The sequence below is a fragment of the Macrobrachium nipponense genome, chromosome 30 (genome assembly GCF_015104395.2).
Source record: "Macrobrachium nipponense isolate FS-2020 chromosome 30, ASM1510439v2, whole genome shotgun sequence".
Taxonomy (NCBI): Eukaryota; Metazoa; Arthropoda; class Malacostraca; order Decapoda; family Palaemonidae; genus Macrobrachium; species Macrobrachium nipponense.
The window spans coordinates 60,510,725-60,535,385 of NC_087218.1; the positions used below are offsets into that span (position 1 = coordinate 60,510,725).

General features: G+C 41.3%; 1 protein-coding gene across 1 annotated transcript in view; it reads left to right on the forward strand.

The window, feature by feature from the left end:
* LOC135202177 (spermine oxidase-like) overlaps positions 1 to 24,661 on the forward strand; it is a 98,100-nt gene that overhangs the window by 53,389 nt on the left and 20,050 nt on the right. Inside the window, exon 6 of the mRNA XM_064231431.1 lies at positions 19,514 to 19,682. Coding sequence (XP_064087501.1) covers positions 19,514 to 19,682 — 169 coding nt within the window. The remainder of the gene's footprint in view (positions 1 to 19,513; positions 19,683 to 24,661) is intronic.

Here is a 24,661-nt window from a genome sequence, read left to right on the forward strand (position 1 = left end):
CGTAAGCCGGACCCGTCGTAACCCGGGGACCGCCTGTACTATGTTTATAAACAAAGTAGCTAAAATTCTTAAACCCCGCTTTCTTTAGTAAATTAAGTTCCATTCGGCATCTAAAGACAGTGATCATGTCATAAAATGAAATCAGCTGATATTTTAAGATTGTAAACAAAACCAGATTGCAAATGGCAGATTACTCTGTTTATATTATAATTTGATAATATGGCAATAATACATGCAGTAAGATACAGTAAAATAAGGGTTTCATAATGATCATTATTTCTCCGGAAAATATATATGTTTAGGCTTATAGACCTTTTCTGTATTTAGAATTACGGATAGAGATCCTACTCCTGTAACAAAGTGAGAACTCGCTCATCCTAACGTCTAGTTATCAATTGCTGTAATTAGTTGTTTTTACAGTATCAAAAGTTGTATCACTAGTGATTCACTTAATAACCTACGGTTTTTACTATTACACATTAGGTTACAAATGTTTTGTTTACAGTGTCAGTAGTTTGTTGATAGTCGTGACTGTAGCCAACTATTGATACAACTATCGACACTGCAACAGTTAGCCTATCATTAAAAATCTCACAGGATTTTAAGGTTGTCACAGAATGTCTCTTACATTATAATTTTCAATAATCTTAAAGTTCAATTGTGGTCTTTACCCTTTTCCTCTCCAAATGAGCATTTGGAACAACGCCGATTAGCGGTGACTGACTGAACCACTTTTGTTTACAAAAATCATGATTCTTTGGGTCGGTTTCTGGATTTTTGTTTGAACTCGGATGCAACATTTTGTAAAAATTTTCCGTTGAAATATGAGTATTTTGAGTTCTAATACAATCGAGATCCAGGTCTCTACTGTACTACCATATTAAAAATCAAATTGCAATACACTCCCTGAACATCTGAATTAGCCCTGGTCACTGACCAGCCTGAACTATATCCCCATGAATTTATCCACAAAGTGTGTAATTAATGTCAGTGTGTAATTAACTGTCAGTGTTACCAGGGCTGCAGGTAAAATCTTGTCAAATGAGGTACCTGAGGTACCGTTGACAACGCTGCTGCAAATACAGCCAACAGAGGTTGACATCCCCAATTGTTATTAGTTCGCCGTGCTGTGTGGATGTGTCCCGCATCAGGCAAACTTTTGGTCATATAACCCAATCCCCATTCAACGAATTTTGGATATCAGATTGTGACTTTGGCCCATTTTCAATGCCTTTCCTCCTGGATTTAATCCTTTTTGACTGGATTTGGAACTTCTTTCCCAATTTTGACTTTGGTTTGGTACTTTGGACTTGAGATGGATAAGTCAGATAAGAAAACATTGCTACCTACTACCGCCGCTGCTTCTGCTTCATCTACAGCTTCTACGACCGAGCCTTCTACTGTTGGAGATGCTGGCACTCATTGGTCCTGCACGTCCTGCAAGCATAGGATGAGTACCCTCAAACATGATAGACAATCTGTCTGTATTTTATGTAGAAAGGTTCAGTGTAGGATCAGTCGAGAGATGTGACGAGTGTAGGTCTTGGTCAGTAGATGAATTGGAGGATTATACGGAACACAGAAAATCCTTAGCCTCAAGGAGTAAGTGCAGGTTAGTACCAGCTTCAGGGGTACAATCAGTAGATAAGGAAGTGTTAGAATCAGAGTTATTCAAGAAGTTAGAGGACAGGTTATCATCCAGTATGTCTAGCCTATTTTCTAGCCTGATCAGTAAATTAACTTAGAATAGGGATAGTGGGAGCAGTAATATATTTAATTCTAATCGTTCTTTTTAAGCCCCTCTGCCTGTTCCAGAACCTCTGCCTGTTCCAGAACCAACCTTAACGGGTGCTGGGGGTCATGGAGAACCGCAAGCCTCGAAGGTAGGTTCTGCCTGCCCCCCCCAGCGCAGCAGCGTAGCGCAGGCAGTGTTGGCAGCAGATTCCCCCCCTTCCCACTTAAAGTGTAAGTTCTTAGATTGATGTAGAGTTAGGAAAGACACAGACTAGTAGGGATAATAACTTTAGTGTTCAGAATGAGAAGTGGGAGGTGCAGGTTTCTTCAGGTTCGGTTGGGGTTTCTAGTGTAACAGCTTTGTCTTTGGATCCATCTTCGGTTTTATTTCCTGCTTCGAGTTCTTTGCAACAGAGGGCTTCTAAGTCCGTGGTTGGTCGTTCGGATATGGTTTCTGGTTCATTAGGTTCTGAAGTGTTGGATAGTTCTTTGTCTTTGAAGGTTCCTTTTGCTTCTGTGGGTAAGTTTGATTTGTCTTGTGGTGGTGGTAATTCTGGTGATCAGGTATTCAATTTGGCTCAATATAATGCAGATTTGTTGGATTTGTCGCAGGGTTCTAGATTACTAGTTAGACAGCGTTTCAATTTTGAGTTTTACAATATTCACGATGTTATGGTTAGCGGGCTGTGGCTGGATGTAGCACACAGACTTACCATCGGGTTACGGACCCCGATCCCGACTAACTACATACAGTACTGTGCTTGATACCCAGGCAACAAGTTTCTATTCTGAGCACAACCCTTTGGCTTATTTTCTGAGCAAGGGGACTCAGTCAGCAATTGCGACATGAGGCAAGTTTCTTTTTTTTTAATAAATTACTTAAAATTAAAATTCGAAGTGACTGCAGGGGCTGATTCTGAGGAGTGAGAGGAGGGCATGCAAAAAGCAAAAAAAGCTGACAAAACTACAACTAGTGAATTGAAAAAATAAGCACCCTAGCATCTCTAGGCTGATGATGATACCCTTTTCATATTTTATCCAACCACACACCACAATTCACCTTAACCAAGTACATTTGAACAGTTATTGTCATTAAATTGAATCGCCAATCACTGCCTTTTCAAAATATTGTCAACAACAACAACAGGAATATGCCACTCTTCTTTGCCCTTTCATTTGCTGACTGTATTATAGAACACATTTCACCAGTAATCGAAGCAAAATATGACACTGAACCCAGTCAGTGAGCGAATATCATATATATATAACTCCAGAGCATTCCATCGTAAATACAGTTCACTTAATCGAACCAGTTGACTGAAAGGTTCACTCATTCGTTGTGTTGACAGATTTACATTTAGCCAGTTCTGCTTGGGTAGCCTTAGTTGTATTATACGGTTCTTCGGATTTGTTTAACCCTCATTCAAGCACCCCACTGTGTGTAGGGCATTGATTGAACACCTTTAAAACAAAAAATTAGACAATTAGATGGGGGCTAGACATAAAAAAAAATCATGAATAGCATTAATATCAAGCTACACAACTAAATAAAATTAATTAATTAAAATTTTGGAAAATTATTTCTATTCTTTACAATGATCATGTCTTGAGAAGAATTTTCCTGAGTTTGCTAATGATGTTTGTCAAGATTATCAAGGGGAACAGAGTCTGTCTATTTTCTTTCTCTAAAAACTTTGGCCTCTTGTGCTGCTTCTGAGTTTTCCTTTCCCCCAATTTCTTCTAAGCCTTCTTCTAATGTCTTTACACACTTCTTTATCGGGTCACTCTTTGGAGGGCACTTCAAAGTCTTTCTCTCGCTCATCCTGTTTCTTTGCCATTAACTCGGCAGAGCAAAGAATTTTCATTGGTTCAATCCTGTAATGTTGGAGTTTTGGCAGCTCCCTCTCTCTCTTTGGGGTTGAGGGAAGGTGTACCTTTGGCGGGGCAGTCTTCTTTAGCACCTTACACAGGTCCAGTAGTTTCTCAGTCTACTTCACAGGCAGTTGCAGTCTTCCTTAACTCCATATATTCATACTTTACTGGGTTTGAGACGTAGTGTGTCCACCGCAGTTCTTGCAGATGATACGGCAGTTGGTGTTTCGTTTGCTGTATCGTTGAGTGTATCAGTACCGATTGTGTCCTCAGCCTCTCTTTTCACTTGGGTAGTGGGTAATTTTCCTTCTTTGGTCCCCATTGGTTCCAGAGCCCATAGTTTACCCTTGGAAACACCTTTGGGTACTGTACCACTTTATATGTTCTCCACCTGTCCAATGTCGGCGATAGGTACTCTGGTGATTACTCCGAGTGTGGCTTCTTCCTTTTTCTCTCCTTCTTATACTTCTTTCTCGACTTTTCCTGCAACTATTTCTGTTCCTCCTTCTAAGGTGTACAATGTGGGTTTGGCTTTGGTTCTGGGTTATCAGGGAGTTCTTCCTCCCCTTCCCGTAATCAGTGTGACTTTAGCTCCGGATACCTGCCTTGGTGTGGTGTTGGTTCATCCGGGGTTGGGTAGATTGGGTGTTGCCCAGGTGTGGTCAGCCCAGGTGTTACGCCATCGTTGCTGGGTGGTGCTGGGTTTGTGCAGTCGAGTGCGACTGGCTCAAGAGTTGTGTCATCGGCTTTAGTTGGTACAGGGTTTATGCAACCGGGTATGGTTGGCTCAGGTATGAGGGTCAGGTATGTCAGGTGTTGGTCTCGCTCATCAAGGTGTAGCGAGTTCCGGGTTATTGAGTGCAGCTCTTGCAGGTAGTCAGCCTGTCTCTTTTCCTGTTCTGGTTCAGTCAGACCAGTCTGACAGAGAATGCTCTTTTGAAGAAGAGGAGCCAGTACCAGATACAGGCGGCCCTCGGTTAGCGGCAGGGGTTCCGTTCCTGGCCACCGACGCCAAGCGATTTTCGACGCTGAGCGATTTTAAAGCCTACGGCCGCCGCACACCTTCTTTCGAAACTCTAGACCAGTCAAAGGCGCCGTAATCCCACAACGGCGCAATAAGTAAAATTATATTTATGCAGTATAGTACTATAGAATTTACTGTACAGTACATGTGGGTGTCTAGAGTATGTAAAGATATAATAAAGTTTATACAGTGTACAGGTAGCTGTAGTGTTCAGGTTACGATCATTAGTCTTACGATAGTCCGATTTTATGAGAGATCAAATTACAATGGCCTAACTTTATCCATCTTCTAGTTACATAAGTTCAATAACAGCAAAAGAGAATGATGAAAGTATGGTTTTAATGTTATACTCGTTGTGTGAACGTGTACAGCCATGAACAACCGAACAAGAAACGACTTTTTTTTTTTTTTCCCAAGTACAACCGAACTGGATAACATCTGTTTGGCTTGTTTTCGATCATCGTACTACAGTGCAACATTGCCGTATTTGTTATAAATGGCGTTATGTATAGAATAGAACTGAGATATCTTAATATAATAACTTTATTCGCTATAGATCAGAGATCAATATAGATTAAAGATCAATCAGGAAATATACCGTTAAATTTAAACCTAGTTATAACTGAAGTTGAGAAAACTGTTCAAGCTGCTAATGACTATTATCGTACATCGGCAACAAGGATAAAACTGCAGTAAACGTCTGCCATCACACACAACTGTAGATAAAATTGGGATAAAATCATTTTAATCAAAACTACTTTGCTTGAAAGAACACATTTTACTGTTGGTTTCACGCCGATTTAAGATAAATAACGTAAAGTTCGTATTACGATGATATAAAGGATTATTGCGAACGGAATCACGTAATTTTTTACGCAATAAACATGTTGCCAACCTAATCTGTTAACGAAAAAAATAGTAGTTCACATTCACAACGAGACATATTCAATTCATATTTCCACCTAAAAACACGCTTTATAAGGAAAAATAACTGTCTCATATAAGTCAAGTATATAGATATTCGTTTATGCTAACTAGGAGCAAGAGCATTCGCATTTCGCTCAGAATTGCGTTATGGTGAAACAAACTCGTATTCATCAGCTGATTTCACACCACAACATTAGCCGCTCCGCGGAATACGGGCTTAAGTTTGCCGTAGTATTTTAAAATACAATAATATGAGAATACATACAATATTCTTGGATACAGTGAAATAAAGGGATTTTGACGTAAGGAAAAATCTATTTCTGGGCGATTGGCTCGTGTCGCCAGCGAAATATCCTTTAATCTATTATTTCTAGGGTAAATGTACTAACACATACCAGAGAATAAATAAAATAAAGAAAAAGGTCAGTATAACTGACTCGCTCACCCTCCAAGAGGGTGTCGGTATGAACACTAGGCGAGTGAGACCACTACCACGAGCCAAATACCAATAGAAATCACCCACAACAAAAACCCTCCATGAGGAGTGCCGACCCACAGAGTGAGCAGCTCGTACTACTACTACTCCATCCCATTGCTGCCGACTGCTGCGCCTCTAGTGGCCATCCTGAAGTTAGCAGACCAATCTTGGGCGAAGGGATGGGTAGGGTGGGATTTCGCTGGCGCACGAGCCAATCGCCAGAAATAGATTTTTTCCTTACGTCAAAATCCCTTTTCTGGGCTCAGCTCGTGTCGCTGCGCGAAATCGTACCAGAGAAATAGCACAAGATTGTAACAAAAGAAATAAAATAAAACAGAATAGGTCTCAATAAAAAAATAAAGTAAATATAAAAAAGAGTATAATTGCTAAAAAGATACAAATACACAGTGATACAAAATAGAAATATGCTTAAATTACCCTTAATTCTAAACATGTTTCTTATCATAAGGTAATTACATATGTACAGAGGTAAATTGGCTTACATGTAACAAAATAGTATCTGTGTAAAGGCATGTATCAAAATATATAACAGCAATTAAAATGAACAAATTAAACAACAATGATAATATGTAAGGAATGCATATGACTTAATATACAAAACCCGTAACCATCATAATTGAGATGTATCCCCTACCCCAGCATAAAAATAAGGGGGTAACATCCATGAGATCAAAATCCATAATCATCTGTGAGTGTCCCCTACAAAGCCAAAAATAAGGGGCACCCACTACATCATCATCAAAGCAGCTAAGACACCAGGTGAATGTAAATGAACACGGTAGGAATAGACGAACTGTTGGGTGAAGCAGGTAGAAAGGAGGACTGAATCTTCTACTACAAATTAACTAGAATCAGGGAAAAAACTATGTTTCCCGCTGCTACTGCTGAAAATTTCAGAGCTTCCAAGGACTTAAGGTAATGGCGTTTGAACACTGTCGGCGATTTCCATCCGGTATATTTTTTCAACTCATCGAAGTTCATGTGTTGGAAATAATTAATTGAGGTGGCTACTGCCCTGACATCATGTGCTTTCGGGAAAGAGTCAGGATTGGCTTGCTTAATAAAGTACAGGATTTGTTGCCTGATGCCTTTAATGGATAAAGTTCCACCTTTTTCCCTCCTAAAGAGGGGACCCGATGAGGATGAGGAGGTCCTGGACAGAAAGGCTCGTAAGGTTGTAACTGGGCAAAGAGATACATCTTGTGGAAGGGGTAGTACCTTCCAACGGTTCCCACCAACCCTCACAATCAAAGGATCTTCATTCTTTGCTAAAAAGCTACGTTCCGGAGAAAGTAGTACTTCCCCTGTGGGAAGGAATTGGATATGATCCGGATCTCTGGATAAAGCCGACAGTTCTGAAATTCTTGCTCCTGAAGCTAAGCTTAATAAAAACAGGGTTTTCCTTAAGAGCATTATAAACGAGCATGTGTCATTATCGGTTTCTGAAGCCAGTTTAGAACATCGTTTAAGAACCATGAAACTGACGTAGGCCTTACAGAAGGTCTAAGTCTAGCACATGCCTTAGGAATAGACGAGAAGTAGGAATCCGTCAAGTCTATGTTGAACCCAAATTGAAATATCTTTTTCAAGGCTGACTTGTTTGTCGTAATCGTGCTAGCTGCTAAACCTTTTTCAAATAAGGATCTGAAAAAGGATATAGCTGAATTAACTGTCATGATTCTAATATCAGATTCTCTCAGGAAGATTGCTAACTTTTTGACAGCAGCATCATACTGTCTCAAAGTTGAATCCCTTTTATCGGATTCCAAGAAGAGAATATTCTGAGGGTCAATATTCGCATCTCTTTTTGCCGCAAACTTCATGAAATCCATAAAGTTAGGGTTTTGAGAATCCCTGAGCGAACACAGTCTTCGTTTGTACTGACTGGGAGAGCCTGGGATTGGGGATCCGAAGAGGACGAATAGGCCCAGCTCCAGAATTAGGGGATACCAATTGCTCTTCGGCCAGTCTGGGGCTACTAGAGCCACTTGACCCTTGAACGTCCTGAGTTTGTTTAACACTTTCATGAGAAGATTCACTGGAGGAAAGACATAAATCTTCTTCCAGTTTGTTCCAGTCCAGAGCCTGGCGTCGTGGAATAGGGCCAGAGGGTCCAGGTTGGGGGCTACGTAACAGGGGAGCTTGTGATTCGCTTGGGATGCGAAGAGATCCACCTGTAGCCCTGGGACTCTTTGAAGGATCCATTGGAACGAACTGTTGTCCAGAGACCATTCCGACTCTAGGGTACTGATCGGGATAACGCGTCTGCTAGACGTTTCTCACTCCAGCTATGTGAGTGGAGGAGAGATGCCAACTGAACTTGTCTGCCAGGGAGAAGATGGCTACCATCACATGATTTAGATGACGTGACTTGGAGCCTCCTCTGTTTATACAATGTACTACCACTGCGCTGTCCAGAACTAGCTTTATGTGGGCAGTACTTGGTGGGCGCAACCTTTTTAGAGTCAAGAACACTGCCATTGCCTCCAATACGTTTATATGGAACTGACTGAACTGAGGTGACCAAGTTCCTTGAACCTTTTGGACCTGGGAATACCCTCCCCAACCGCTTAAGGACGCGTTCTGTGTGGATGGTAATCCCTGGTGGTAGGGAACTGAAGGGGTACTGACACTGACAAATTCTTGACTTTCGCCCACGGTTGAAGTCGATTCTTTAGAATCAGAGGGACTGAGGCTAGTTTTGTCCCTGGACCTGACATTTGCTCGTGAGCGCCAGATTCTGGTTAGGTCTTTCAGTTTGGCTTTCATTAAAGACGTTTGTCACTGATGCAAACTGGAGAGAACCCAGGATCCTCTCCTGAGCTCTCCTTGACGCCAGTTTGTGACTTAGAAATTGCTTTGACTGACTTCGCTATTTCTTTCCTTTTGGTTGATGGAATCGACAGAGTATGGGAGGATAGATTCCATTGAATGCCCAGCCACTGAAAGTCTGACTCTGGAGTGAGTCTTGACTTGGTCCTGTTTATCTTGAAGCCTAGATATTCCAGGAACTGAATCACTTTCAGTGTGGCTCTGTTGCATTCCTCGACTGTTGGCGCCCAGATCAACCAATCGTCGAGATACGCTACTACCATAATCCCTTGTGATCTGAGTTGTTGCACTACCACTTCCGCTAGTTTTCGTGAACCACCCTGGGTGCCACGTTGAGTCCGAAGGGAACTACCTTGAAGGAGAATGTCTGGTCTCCTATCTTGAAACCCAGATATGGACGGAAGTGTCCTTGCAATAGGGATATGATAGTAGGCGTCTGTAAGATCGATAGAGGTGGTGACGGCCCCACGGGGAAGTAGGGTCCGCACCTGTGAGATCGTGAGCATCTTGAACTTGTCGCAGCGGATGGCTAAGTTTAAGCGGGACAAGTCTAAGATTACTCTTCTTTTTTGTGAGCCTTTCTTTGGCACGCTGAACAAGCGACCTTGAAATTTTAATCTCTTGACTCTCACTATAGCTCCTTTCTGAAGGAGGTCCTCTGCGTACTCTGTCAATTCCTTGGAAGGAAGTTGACGGAAAGGTCTGGATGGAGGTGGGTTCGTCAACCAGCTCCAACCCAGGCCTTTTGACACTAATGCTCTTGAGACCCATTCGCTGAAGTTCCACCGGTGGCGAAAGTGGAACAGCCTCCCTCCTACCTGAAGTTCTTCATTGGTTCTGGTAACCGCCTCGGCCTCCTCTGAAGTGCTTTCCCCTGTTAAAGGGGCCTCCCGATCCTCTCCCACGAAAGGAACGCTTACCTCTGCCTCCCTTACCCGAGCGGTCATACTTCTGTGAAGCTTGACTCTCGAAGGCTTGATTGTAAGCTGGAGAGATGGCGTAAGAGGTGGAGGGCTGAGGTTGAGGGGATATCACATAAATTGGCTGTGATTGAGCCTTAGAGGTGGAAGGTTGGGCTGTTTCGCACTAAGGGCACCGCTGGAACTTGCTGAGGAAAGCGTGACTGCTTCTTCTGGTAAGGATGGAAGCGCCTAGGTTTCCCCCGACCCTTACCCTTAGGTGTTAGGTCTTGTCTCCTCTTAGCTGTAAGGCCCCAACGGTCCTTAAGGCTCTGGTTCAGCCTCGTAGCCTCTGACTGAACTTCCTTCACCATAGCTTCTGGGAAGAGATCTGCTCCCCAGATGTTAGACGAGAGCAACCTATTCGGTTCATGTCGAATGGTTGCCTCTTGTAGGACATGCTTCCGACAATTCGTTCTAGCAGTGGCAAACTCAAACATATCCGACTGTACCGTTTGAGTCAGTGCTTTGGTCATGAGCTTAAAAAGCGGTTCTGAGCCATAAGCTATGGTTGCTACCTCGGACATAGCCATAGAGTTAATTGATCTGGCTAGTCGCGATTTTGCGTCAAATTCAGCCTGAATAAGGCTATCTGGGAGCCTGGGTAGCTTTTCACCAAACTGCTCCATAGCACAGTCCGGTTTGAGTTTGCCAGCTGAGAAGGTGTTTGGCAAGTCCTCCCACAATTCTCCGGCTGAGGGGAGCAACGGAGATGTGGGATCTGCTTCCTTCAATTGAGGCATGGGGTCCCCCTTCTGGGCCGCTGGGATGGTAGACCTCGCGATCTTTGTCAGGAACGGGAGCGGGGTACTCTCATCCATTGTGAAAATGGTAAAGGGACTCTTGAAAGGTTGTATCCTGGGTATTGGAACAATCCATGTCCTCTAAACATCTGAGCCATTCTCTCTGAGCCTGTCTCGTGAATAGAGGACTGTCTCCTTAGGCACCCTATCATCCCGACCATGGCTGAAGCTGTAAGCCTTGCGTAGCCTATGAACGGAGGCTGGAGGTCTACCGTGAGAACTCGAAGTCCTCTATCCTTCGAGTTCCGAATTCCGGTATGGAAATGAGACCGTCTTGGAAGGGGGCGTATGACGCTACTCTCCATGGATTGTTCATCGAGAACGGAGGTAGCGAGTCATTAACGGAGGAAGCTGAGTTTTCCACTCGTGAATTGGTAAAGTGGAGAGGCTAGAGGGACTTCTCTCAGTCCGGCTATAATGGAGTCCTGGGAAGTAATCCTATCCGACAGACGAGAGATCATTTGCTCCATACTACTCTTTAGGGACCCAACCAGGTCGCCCACCAGTTGCAACAGGCCAGCATTGGAGTCCAAGGCCGGAGCTCGCTGCGGAGGTGGAGGGGTGGCTCTGAATCGGAACCAAGGGTAGCGGAACTGGTGACTCTGCCGGGGTGCGAGATCTCTCTCTGGAGGATTTACTCCTCGAGACTTAGAGCCGGAGCTAGAAGTTTCAGACTTGTCTGCTCCGGGATTCGCAGCCGGAGACTTACGTGAGGAGGATGACGCCGAAGTCGGACTTCTTAGACGACGACGACGTCTAGACAAGGATTTCACTGCTTGACCCTTGACCTTAGGTCTAACCGAAGCGTCAGGAGGAGTATATAATTCATCACCTGTAAACCCTTGGAAGGATGGAGAGGTTGCAGGAGTAGAAGAAACAGTCACACCCAAGGGTGACCCTTGGGTGTCCACCCTACTTACCTCGACCAACAGGTTTGTCTACACCTACCATAGGTTCTACATTAATATCTAAAGTCGCGACGTCTGTGGAGATATCCTGGTCTTGATCAGTTAATGAGGCAGCCAGCTGTTGTTGGATGAAGGCGATAGTAGGGGCCGCCTCTACTGGGTCGACGTATCCTGTCGCCTTGCCTCCGGGGAAGATTAACAGCGCCAACCGCTTCTCCAAGATGTAAGGCATACCCTTGGCGGCGTTCTTCCCAAAACCGCCGACCCAGGCCCGCAGGGTTGCCAGTCGGTATCTTCATGCCGGCGCCTGGAAGAGAGGGCGTAGGTTTAGATTTAAGAATCACTTAAACTAAACTTAAATATAACTTAAACTTAGATGCCTTAAGTTAAAGTGGATAATGAAAACTTAAGCACTAAAACAGAAGCGGAGCAGCTACCGGAGATGGAATACTCACCCCTTCTAAAAGCTGGCTCACCAGATCGTAACATATGGTACACGTCTCATGGTACCAGACCTGGATGTCCCCGTGCAGAGTCGCGCATGGAGCATGGGACGGCAAACTTCGTGTCCACATGGGTCCTGAACTGTGGCGGCGCATCCCGGATGCTCACAGTTGGTGGCCTGTAAGTGGGAAGATACATGAGTATCTTAAAGAATAACCCCATTGTACAGGCTAAAGGACAGAAGAACTCCGTTGCATGCCGGAGCTCGGAAAAAAACCCCTTTGAGCATAACCCCCCCTGCCCCGCCTGAATAGGCTATAATCCCGGAGAATCCGGTAAAACATGTAGGGGAGGGGGGAAGAGGTTTAAGGTACTTAAGATAAACTTATAGTTAATCTAATAACTCTTAAACCTAAAACTCAAACGAACCGGAGCAAGTCCAGTGCGTAGCGGAGTGTAGTAACTCAGCAATACGGTACGGTTAGCAGGGACCCACTGTATGTTCCGGTCCACCCTACTGGGTGGACAAACAACTTCCCGCGGATGCCAGGACTCCGATCATGAAAGGAGACCTAGCAAGGTCGGGAAGAGCGAGGAGGACATAACAGGCTCATACGACCGAACCGGAGCGACAAGGAAGCAACGGATGGGGGGAAAGGCCAGTACCCCCCATCACATCACCACCGCCGGACCGAGAAGCCGGAGAGGTCGCGTCCAGTCTGGGTCTGTCCCGTCTCCCTGGCCCCTCCGTCCGGGGGGTGAGAGAGGGAGGCATGCTCGGGAAGTATGAGGAGCGAGCGTGGGCAGACTGCCCCACCCTCCCCCGACTCTATGGAAGAGCGGGAGGAGGGGGGGGGGAATGGGGACTGGGCAGGCGTCTGGCTGTCTCGTGATCGCGTAGTGACCACGAGACGGTAAGGCTAAAATAAGACAACTAAACCTAGGACCAACCAACTGATCAGAGAGATGCTATCGGGAAGCAACTGAACTGAAAAGCGGTAGCATAGAGACCCACTGGCCAAAACCGACTGATCCAGAGAGATGCTATAGGGAAGCAACCGAACTGATGAGCGGTAGCATAGGCTCAAGGAGCCAGGACCTAGGCTAAGCCAGACGCCCAACTAACCTAACCATAACAAAATACATGGAATAATAAAATAAAATAAAAGAAAGAAAACAATAAAGTAGGAGAAAAAATCCAGGAGTGTACGACTAACACCCGAAGGAAAGTCTACCCACTCAAAAGCTAGTCAGAGGCCGATACTAAGAGCCGGGACTAGGGTCTGGAAAGAAGAAGCCTACATAAGGTAAAAGACATGCATGCATGACAAAACCTGAGTAGACAGTACCCTAAGTAAAACGGATAATAAATATAGAGCGTACATAGAGAATGGGATGTTCTAGGTATGGGAGGAGACCGAGAACGAACCCACCACGCGGCAGAACCATGCTGCATGCTTCCGACCCCGAGTACGTATTTATACCTAAAAAAACGGCAAATACTGACGCGAGGGCCGGAAAAAACCAACTAACCATAAATACTGAGTACTTAACTTAGCTGCTGCAATAGCTGCACGCTCCATCCTAGATAAATCCAACGAAAGGGCACAAAAAACACAGAGAGAAAAATATCACGTCTGCTCGTGAGGTGCTAACTGAAAAGGATGACCACTAGAGGCGCAGCAGTCGGCAGCATGGATGGAGTAGTAGTAGTACGAGCTGCTCACTCTGTGGGTCGGCACTTCTCATGGAGGGTTTTTGTTGTGGGTGATTTCTATTGGTATTTGGCTCGTGGTAGTGGTCTCACTCGCCTAGTGTTCATACCGACACCCTCTTGGAGGGTGAGCGAGTCAGTTATACTGACCTTTTTCTTTATTTTATTTATTCTCTGGTATGTGTTAGTACATTTACCCTAGAAATAATAGATTAAAGGATATTTCGCGCAGCGACACGAGCTGAGCCCAGAAATGTATTATATAATTTGCATAACCTTTATGGTCTGAACGCATTTCTACAAATGTATGAACTCGTTAGACAACGGCGCTTAGCGGCGCTGTTAACTGAAATTTGTGCCGTAAAGATACCTTTAAAATGCCTTATTTTTTTAATGAATATTTTTGACGACCGCCGTAAAACCGATTCGCCGTTGAGTGATTGCGCCGTTAACCGTGGGCCGCCTGTATATAGGTTTTTCTCCAGTGAATTAAAGCAAGTATAAACAGATAGATGGTGGACTCTATCCATTCTCTCTATCCACAGTCCAAGGCTCCTGAGGAACCTACACAACCAAACCAAGCAATTTTGAATTGTTGTATTCATCTAAGCCAGTAGTCTCCCAAACATCAAGTAAACTGGTCTGGTTAGGCCAAGTTGAGCTGGCGTTGAGGGAGGTGGACTCTAGGTTAGCTTCTCTTATTGGGTCAGGTAGACAGGATTCAACCTTGCATCCTAATCAGAAGGGGTTCTATAAGGTAGCGGGTAACCCTTCTGCCAGTGTCAGAGTTCCACTCAACGAATCTGTTGAGGCTCTTCTCTTTCAGGTTCCTTCGTCAAAACGTTTGGTAGTGGTTACATCTCGTGAGGCTTATATTTTGGAAGACACCTTTCGCAGCCAGTCGGAGGCCTTGTCCCACTATATGTGGATGTTGTAAGGGTTAATGGGGTTTCTCAGGCAAGATGGGTATACTCCCTCTGATCCTGTACTGTTTGACAACTTCATCACTTTGGTTTCGATGGGGTTGGTATACCAGGCTAAAATTTCGCCTGGCTGCATTACGCTCTTTGGCAAGACGAGGAGGGCCTTCTTTTTAAATCATCTGCTGCCTCATTATCCAGACATACAAAAGAGGGTTCTGTTGAGGGCGCCTTTTGCACTTTGCAATAGTCTTTTTAGAGAGGAAGATGTCTCCTCCTTGGTCAATTTTGTGTCTGTCGTGAACAGATCCAAAATGCTGCTGTGTCTGGTTCGAGTTCTCAGAGTTAATTTGTCACGTACTGTAAAACTTTTACCACGTCTGAGAACCTTATACGTTTCCCCTAGGTGTCCATCTCATTCCATTTCCAAAAATTCCAAAAATGCAGTTAGTTTCTTCTTTTGAGAGGTTATTAGTCAAGTGTCGGAGGGTTTTTCATTGCTTTCGGAGCCTTCAAGTTCTTTGCGTCCAAGGGCGCATAGTATTGGGAATGGCTACTTCTTTGGCTTTCCCGAGGAATTTTTGAGTGTCGGCAATCTTGGAGGTGCCTACTTGGAAGTCTGTGTTGGTTTTCATGACATTCTACCTTAGGGATATTCAGTTTTCTTCAGAGAAGGGTTACTCTGGGTCCTTTTGTTGTGGCCAACTCAATTTTATAGTTAGCTTGTATTGTTAGGGGTTTAGGTAGTAGTGGTAGTCTGAATGAACTTAAGAGTCTCTTTTGGTCAGGGTTCACATTGAGTGTACAGGCAGTCCCCGTCTTATGACGGGGGTTCAGTTCTTGAGACGAGTTGTAAGCCGAAAATCACTGTCAGGCGGAAAATTGTCAAAAATCCTAAGAAAACCTTACTTTTAATACTTTAGGTGTATTAAAAACTATGTAAACTGCATTTCTGTTGCATTTTTCATTAAGAAAACCTTCAATTATTGATTATTTTGCATTTTTTGAGTTGTATTTCTTCTGCCAGATTGGTGTTGCAAGTTCTGTAACCCTGGAACATGTGTCGAAACCTGATAATATAATTGAAAAGCGTCTTAACCTCAGAACGCTGTAAGCCAAACCTGTCGTAAGCTGGGGACTGCCTATTGTTTTGTTGGAGTATTTTCAACTTCTTCGGCACAGTCATCTGAGTCAGTGAGAAGAAGAGAACTTGAAGGTCCTGCACACTCAACTTCTCCAGACATGAGAGGCTGGATAGCCACATGGGAGGTTTGACTTTTCCCTTCCATTCATGAGAGGTATAGAATACCACATGGGAGGCACTTCTGACTCAGACGGTACCTTAGACATGAGACTGACGTCGGGGTACTCGCTGCAAGCATCCTCACCTACCGAGTTTGACAACTAGGTGAGGACACATACATTTACACATAGTAGGTTGATAATAAGTTACCTGCTTATTATCCGTTGACAGGTCGAGCTGAATTAGATTGATCCCACCTCCATTAAAATTTTATTAATCAGGCTAATTCAGGTGTTCCGGGAGTGTATTGCAGTATGAAGGTTACATAATAAAACTAATATTGTAAAACTTACCTGAACACCTGAATGATTCTCACCTTCCTCCCCACATCAATTTTTGATAGTGAGTGACTCAATTGGGGATGTCGGCCTCTGTTGGCTGGTATTTGCAGCAGCGTTGTCAACGGTACCTCAGGTAACTCATTTGACAAGATTTTACCTGCAGTGTTGGTAACGCTGACAGTTAATTATCCACTTTGTGGGTAAATTTATGAGGGTGTAGTTTGGGTTTTTGATGTAGGTAAACTGGGTTCAGCATTCATTGGGGATAAGATAAAAAGCTCTTTTATCCTGAGTCCATTTATACTCTGTCACATGTTATAATGCTTATCATTACTACACAATGCCTGACCACAAGCCAGCTAAATGAGAAGTCTTGGACATTAGTCTGGTCACAATGGATCTCTAGTTAGACCGCGGAAGGTCGACTCCTTGAGGACTCCTCACCGACTAGCAAAAATAGGTTTCTCTATGTCAAGACCTGTTTTTTTTTTGTTTATATCTTATAACTGCAAATTTTGTATGATGGTGATGTCATAGATATTCACTGGTGGTTCTAACTGCTTACCAAATTTTTGAACTTCAAGTTAAAACGAAAGATTTTATTGAAGTTAAAACGAAATATTTAATTGATTCTTGCAATTTACATTTGATAATCAAGTAAAAATCATTTTAACATGACAACTCAAACTTCATAAAGATCTGCTAATGTGGAAGCCTAGTATAATTTAGCTTGTAGCTTATTTGTTGAAAATATAATGTATTCATTTGTTGTCGTATCTGAAGATATATTTTTCCTAAAGTTAACTTTTCCTCCAGTGTACTCTAGAAATATTCAGTTCGTATTATGTAACTCAAAGTTACTCCATATTTTATTTTGTGACTAACTTTATTTTACTGCATTATATTTTTATGTTAAATCTTGTTTGTATTATTCATATTTTCATTTTAACCCTCTTACGCCGGAGCGGTAAATAAAAAATTGTCTCCCGTGTGCTGGAGGGGTTTCGGAGTGAGCGCGGAAGCGGAAAAAATTTTTTTTCAAAATATCACAGCACGCTTAGTTTTCATGATTAAGAGTTCATTTTTGGCTCCTTGTTTTGTCATTGCCTGAAGTTTAGTATGCAACCATCAAAAATGAAAAAATTATCATTGTCATATATAAATAATGCGATATATGATAGCGCAAAAACAAAATTTCATATATAATTGTATTCAAATCGCGCTGTGCGCAAAACGGTTAAAGGTAACAAGTTACCTTTTTTATTGTTGTAATGTACACTAAATTGCGATCATTTTGGTATATAACACATTGTAAAACAATAAAAGCAACACAGAGAAAATATTATCACAAAATAATGCATGAATTCGTAACGCGCGGACGTAAACAAATATTTTTTCAAAAATTCACCATAAATCTAAATATTGTCCTAAGAGACTTCCAATTTCTTTCAAAATGAAGACAAATGATTGAATATTACTATACTGTAAGAGTATTAGCTTACAATTGCAGTTTTCGACCATATCTGATGAGTTAAAGTTGACCGAATGTCGAATTTTTTTATATATATATATTATTTATATGCAATTATTTCGGTAATAAGAAAAGCTACAACCTTCAAATATTTTTCGTTTTAGTCTACATGGAATTGCGCACATTTTCATATATAAAACTCTATGAAATGCCTAATATGAAACGGAGCAAATATTCCGAGAATGGGACGTACGTATTTCGGAGATTTGTGGCGGAGAATCCGCGCGCGGAGGGAAGGAAAGATTTTTTTTTAAATTCACCATAAATCTAAATATTTTGCTAGATAAATGACTGAATATTACTAGACTGGAAGAGTTTTAGCTTACAATTGCGTTTTTCAACCATTTCGGTAGAGTCAAAGTTGACCGAACGTGGTTTTTTTTCTATTTATCGTTATTTATATGCAAATATTTCAAAAATGAGAAAAGCTACAACCTTCAATTATTTTTTGTTGTATTCTACATGAAATTGCGCACATTTCCATATACAAAACTTTATGTAACGGCTAATTTAAAATGGTGCAAACATTACCACAATCGCACGCATGATTTTTTCGGAAGAGTTACCGCGCGGACGTAAAGAAAATGTTATTTTTTTCATAAATTCACCATAAATCGAAATATTGTGCTAGAGACTTCCAATTTGTTGCAAAATGAAGTTAAATGCTTGAATATTACTAGAATATAAGCGTTTTAGCTTACAATTGCGTTTTTCGACCATTTCGGTAGAGTCAAAGTTGACCGAAGGTTGAAATTTTGGCAATTATCGTTATTTATATGAAAATATCTCAAAACTGATAAAAGCTACAACCAGGGGTTGTTTTTAGTTGTATTGTGCATGAAATTGCGCACATTTTCATATATAAAACTTTATATAACGGCTAATTTTAAAATGGTGCAAACATTACCACAATCGCATGTATGATTTTTTTCGGAAGAGTTACCACGCGGACGTAAGGAAAAAGTTTTTTCATAAATTCACCATAAATCAAAATATTGTGCTAGAGACTTCCAATTAGTTGCAAAATTAAGGTAAATGATTGAATATTACTAGAATATAAGCGTTTTAGCTTACAATTGCGTTTTTCGACCATTTCGGTAGAGTCAAAGTTGACCGAAGGTTGAAATTTTGGCAATTATTGTTATTTATATAAAAATATCTCAAAACTTATAAAAGCTACAATAATGAATATTTTATTGTTGTATTCTACATAAAAATGCGCACATTTTCATATATAATACTTCATGTAACGGCTAATTTACAATGGTACAAAAATGATGTCAAAGTGACAAAATAATTTCCGAGATGTGTCACAGATACTTTTTAGTGCGGCAAGAAAGAATTTCTCGCTTGCGCGCCTGCGTAACGATTGTAAACAAAACAACACCTTGATCCGTGAACTCCCAGCATCCCCCAAGGCGCGTGATTCAAAAGTTTTAGGCTGGTAGGCCTATAAGTATTTTTCCGCGAATTTTAAAAAAAACTTTTGTAAGTCGACGTAAAATACGTCCAGTCGGCACATGGGAGACAAAAAATGTCGACGTAAAATACGTCCAGTCGGCACACGGGAGACAAAAAATGTCGACGTAAAATACGTCCAGTCGGCGTAAGAGTGTTATTTTTATAACTTTTACTGCATTTATGGACAGATTATGAACTATTTGTAGTATAATGTATTTTAAAATCAGATTAGAATTCTCAGCAAGATCTCATTTCAGTAATTTATTTTAAAATATATTATTTTTTATCCTTTACTTTGCAGCCAGCTGTGTTATTTGCAGGTGAGCACTGTCACCCAAGCTTTTATTCAACTGTTCATGGCGCATATCTCTCGGGGAGAGAAGCTGCACAAATACTGTGTGTACCAGACACGCCACCAGAAGTTGTCTTAGATGTTGAAGGTACAGCTGATCTTTCGTCGTGGGTGCAAGGTATATCCTTGAATTAGTTTGTAGAAATTAATTTTACTTGAAATATATATGCTGCTACATCGTGTATCACAAAAAGACATGATCAGGGAAATTTATAATGAGTCAGTTGTGGAGTTGCCTGTTTTAGGGAGTAAGTGTATTTTAAAGCTATGTGGCCACTTCATAACATTGTTCCCCAGGTTTGGGTTAATTTTTTTTCTTTCTTTTTTAATATATTATGTTTTACTCTGTGGGTGAGTGTTCCTATCAAGTATTACATTTAGTGCCACATTTCTCTAGTGGAAAATTTTTTTTATGAAAAACGGTGGGAAAATGATTGGGAAAAATTTATACCTCATGATATTTTACTGTAGGACACAAACAACACTTTTTATAATTTCCAATTGTCGATATTATGGTTACTCATTGAAGAATTAATGCACATCTGGAAGCAACAACTTTTATGCATTGTTTGGGTAACTGAAATAAAAAAAAGTTTTGCTCTTATTGGTGGTACAGGAGGCAGTCCTTGGGTTTTATGGCGTTTGTCTAGCACCATAAAATCAGCAATTTATGGTGCCATAATGGGCCAAGCTTTGGTTATCGGCACCATGATGTGCCAGTAATAGAGTTATGGCACCACAACATGCCTAACAGAGGTGAGATTAACCGGTTATCTGGGCCATTAACCGAAACTTTGCGCCATAAATCACTGCGTTTTGGTTAATATGGCGTTTTCTGCTTATTAGCTATTGCCGAGAATGGAACCTCTGTCGATAACTGGGGCCTGCTTGTATTTTTTTTTTTTTTTTTTTTTTTTTTTTTTTTTTTTTGCAGGGAGCATCAGGAATGTAGTGGGTTTTTAATTGTTTTTTTAACTTAAGTGAAAAAATTATTGTATGGATATTCTTTAGCACTGAAAATCTAAATCCATTTTAGAGAAAGTGTTACCTTAACACAAGTGATAACCACAAACTTTTTTAGAGTTACCTTTCTGTATGGTATTAACCTTAAAGATTTAGCTTTTTTCAAGGGTGACTTGACTAATTAGAACAAGTTTCAAGTAGAAATGGAAAAAATGAAGAGTGCGCTGCAATGGCAAACTTATTTTACTGATATTATGGTACCCATTTATCTGTACAGTAATACTTGTAGTAGGGCAGATATATTATAAGGAGGTTAGAATGGGAGCACTGTAGTTTTGTTTTTAGTCATTATTTTAGCACATAAAGAGACTTCATATTGGCCAAGAATTTCCATATATTTACACTTTACAGTATATTGTATTAATGTTATTTATGAAGGTGTATGCAGTATAGATTTCTAGTTGCAGGAAGGATTAGGAAAGGAATAGCATGGGATAGTTGTACGTACTGTTCAAATATTGTGGAATGGTACTGTTCTGCTGTGATGAAATAGTTGTACTGTTCTAATATTATCTTGTATCATTGATAATAATCTTACAAAAATTGTAGATCTTTTCTGGAGTGGGTGGTTGTGTTATTCAATTATTTGTATGGTTATTTTCAGCCCTCTTTAGTAACTTCTTAACCATTTGTTTTGTTATGGTGTGTTGATATGTCATAAAAATTTAACGGTTTAGTCAGTTATGATTTGTTGCATGTTGTGGAAAAAGAAAAGTAAAATTTCATCATAAATGTGGCTAAAAATGGAAATCTCTGAAATAATTAACAGGATCATTTGGCTTTACTCAGAAAATGATGGACAAAGTATTTATAGGAAACTATAGCTGACCATTTACCATCCTCTCGAGTCCAAAAAATGGTATCTATTCCTTTGAATTTTATTGCATAAAACTGGAATGGATAGCAATGAAACTTCTATCAATAGAAAGGAAATCTATTGGAATATCTTGTGGCATAAACATATTTGCCATATCTGTATTAGTTGAGTTTATGCAAATCATTCTTTATTGGTAAGTAAATTTTTCATGGCTACCTTTACCTTCCCATTTTGATTATGTATGAATTTTTAATGTATCAAAATAAATATAATTAGTGAGCTTTAAATTGACACTGGAGTTAGTATCATAATGTAAATAATAATTTCACAAGTGATTAAGGGAAATTAAAACATTCCACGTATGCAATCAGTGAGAAACAGGCATGTCTGGGACATACATAAATTGGACTGACCTAATCTGATTAACCCATGGGTTTCAGTACAATTTGCTGCTTATTTATGCCATTGTTTTATACAATTGTGAGTTATTGTCATACCCTATGTTGCAGATGGAATCAGTCAGACTTGTAACCTTTAGTGAAGAAAATTTGTTCCTTTTTCTTTTCAGTGTTATTTTTCATGTTCATTGTCACAGTTTAGGAATATCGTGAACAAAATATGGAGAAGTGTACTGTCCTTTAGTATCAAGACTGCATACATTTTTTACCTTTGAGATGAGATAAATTTAGAATAAGAAAACTAGAATGATTTTTTCATTTGAGATTAGATAAATTTAGAATAAGAAAACTAGAATGATTTTTTCATATCCAAGTTGTACAGACACAATGACAGTTAATACTTTAATAGTTCAGCTGTTACATTACCCGAAAAGAAGTACAATAAGCTATGTTTGGATATGATACGTTATGAAATTAAAGTAATTGTCTCATGTACAATAGAAATAATGTTTTTATGATACAAAAACATGTTTTCAGAGAAACTTGTTGATCATCAGATACTTTATTGTATGTAGAACTCCTCATAGTCACTCCTTATTCTAAAAAGTACCACCAGCTCCATCCAACCAACCTCTTTACCACTACTGTCTTCTCATTCATTTTACCCTATCAGAGACTGAGTGAGTATGGTGATATAAGGATTGCATAGTCCTTCAATATTAACAGGTTTGTATGAAAAATGTTTTCATATAACATATTTGCTCATTTACCACCTGTTAATAATAAGATGGATGTAATGCTATTTATTTAGGGGGATGTGAGGAGACTCCCTTAAACATATCAGTGCCCAGCTCACTTGGTTATCGTTCACAGACTCCCCTTGTAGGAGGTTTGGCCTGAAGTGGGGTGTTTCAGTATTGGCCTCCAAAGAACTAGGACAGTTAAGCAGTGGTTAGTACTCAGCAGAGGAATAGGAACCATTAGCCTGAGTACTTACATCAATAGTGGGAAGACCTGTTTTTTAATTCTTTGAAGATGCTAGAGAGAGAAGGTTTAGAGCAAGAAGAGATAATATCCCTCCCTGTTGTATACCATTGAAGGAATTGACCTCTTGTGGGACTTGGTCAATAAGATCTACCAGCAGAAGATAACTGATGCCTGAGAAACAGCCTGCTAGTCCCCATTTCCAAAGATAAAGGGGATATCCAAGATTGTGCCAACTATCGAGGCATAAAACTGATGGCACATAGACCATGAAAATTTGTGAAAGAATAATAGAGGCAAGGCTAAGGGATGAAACATCTATAAGTGACGAACAGTTTGGGTTCATGCCAGGGAAAGGGACATCAGATGCCATCTTTGTATTGTGACAAGTCATGGAAAAATTAGAGAAAAAGGAAAGGAACTATGTCTAGTATTTATAGATCTTTCAAGTCCTGAGATGCTCATAAGGAGGCCTTGATAAGCTCCTCAAGACTAGCTAGTATCAAGTCTAAGCTGGAGGTCTGACAATTTTGTAACAGACTGGCTGAAGTGTCAGAGTAGATGTAAAAGGTCCCTGCTTCATTCCACATATGTCTCAGCTCAAGAGAAACTCAAGTGTGAGCTGACCCTTTTCCTTTAATGATTGTCAAAGACAAATCCTGTAGCATCCAGGCCTCAGCCTCAGTGGACTGTCAGGCCTCCCACTTTTCTTGCAGACACCCATCCCCCACTCCCACCAACAGAGGAGGTGGGGGATAGGGATGGAACTGGTCTCCAATCTTTCTGTCCCTCTGCTTGGAGAAGGAGAAATCACAGTCCTTAACTCTCCAGCGTCTGATGCGATGACGACGAATTGATGAAGTGTGAGACAAAGATGAGGGTGAAGAAGAAGAAGAGACTTCTTCTCCACGAGATGTCTTCATGGCAGGAGGAGGAGGCTAGGCCTTCCGCTTCTGTACAGTCTCCTTCACAGCGAACGCTGATAACGTCATACAAAACAGTGCAGCCCCTTGAAGACTGTCTGAAACAAGGCCTCTGACAGATCAGGGAGTGTGGAAGATGGCGTCATAACAGGCAACAATATGTCACAGCAATAGGAGGGTCAGCAGCTGCTACTACTGGCGTCATGGACCGAGAGGATGTTGGGAGTGACATCACACTCTCCATATGACCAGAGCTAGTTGATGGCCTCGCTAGGGGAGTTGACTCACAAGATGGCTGCCGCGCGACCCAGCATAGTTAAGAAGCAAAGAAATGTTTTGGCGGGAAGGTGCTGCTTTGCTTCTGTGTAGTGGCTAGGAGAGGGAGTGATCTGCCATGGAAAGGTGGCCATGACATGTGCAATCACCTCCATTGCTATTAAGAGCTTTCTGAGCTTCCTATTATGAATCCTGTAGAATCTCATGGATTTCTGGTCTAGCAAGGGGAACAATTGTGTTGTGCCCATTAGACAGACATATTCTCTCATAGTGCTTATGCCCCTCATCATTGAAATAACTTACTTGAGGATCATAGAAAGGGATTTTACCATGGGTTTATCTAAGCCCCTTGCCAGCGAGTTGTTTTCCTCCAGCTAGAGCTTGGTCACTAGCATTTCCTTGCACAGTGGGAAGGCTGTTGGAGGTCAGAGATGCTGGAGCTCAACTACCACTTGGTCTTGAGAGGAGTTATATGTCATGGCTACTCCTTATGATGACAGTTTCGGTCAACTGCATTTCAAGAGAAGTGCGACCCATCTTCTGCTACCTTCAGCGTTGAAATTTCTTGGTAAATTCTTCGCTTTTCTTCATGTGTATGTATACATATACTTCGGTTGCTGTAGGAGACAAAGGAAGATCCTTTCGTCATCTTTGCCTTCTTCATTGGTGCTGTCCA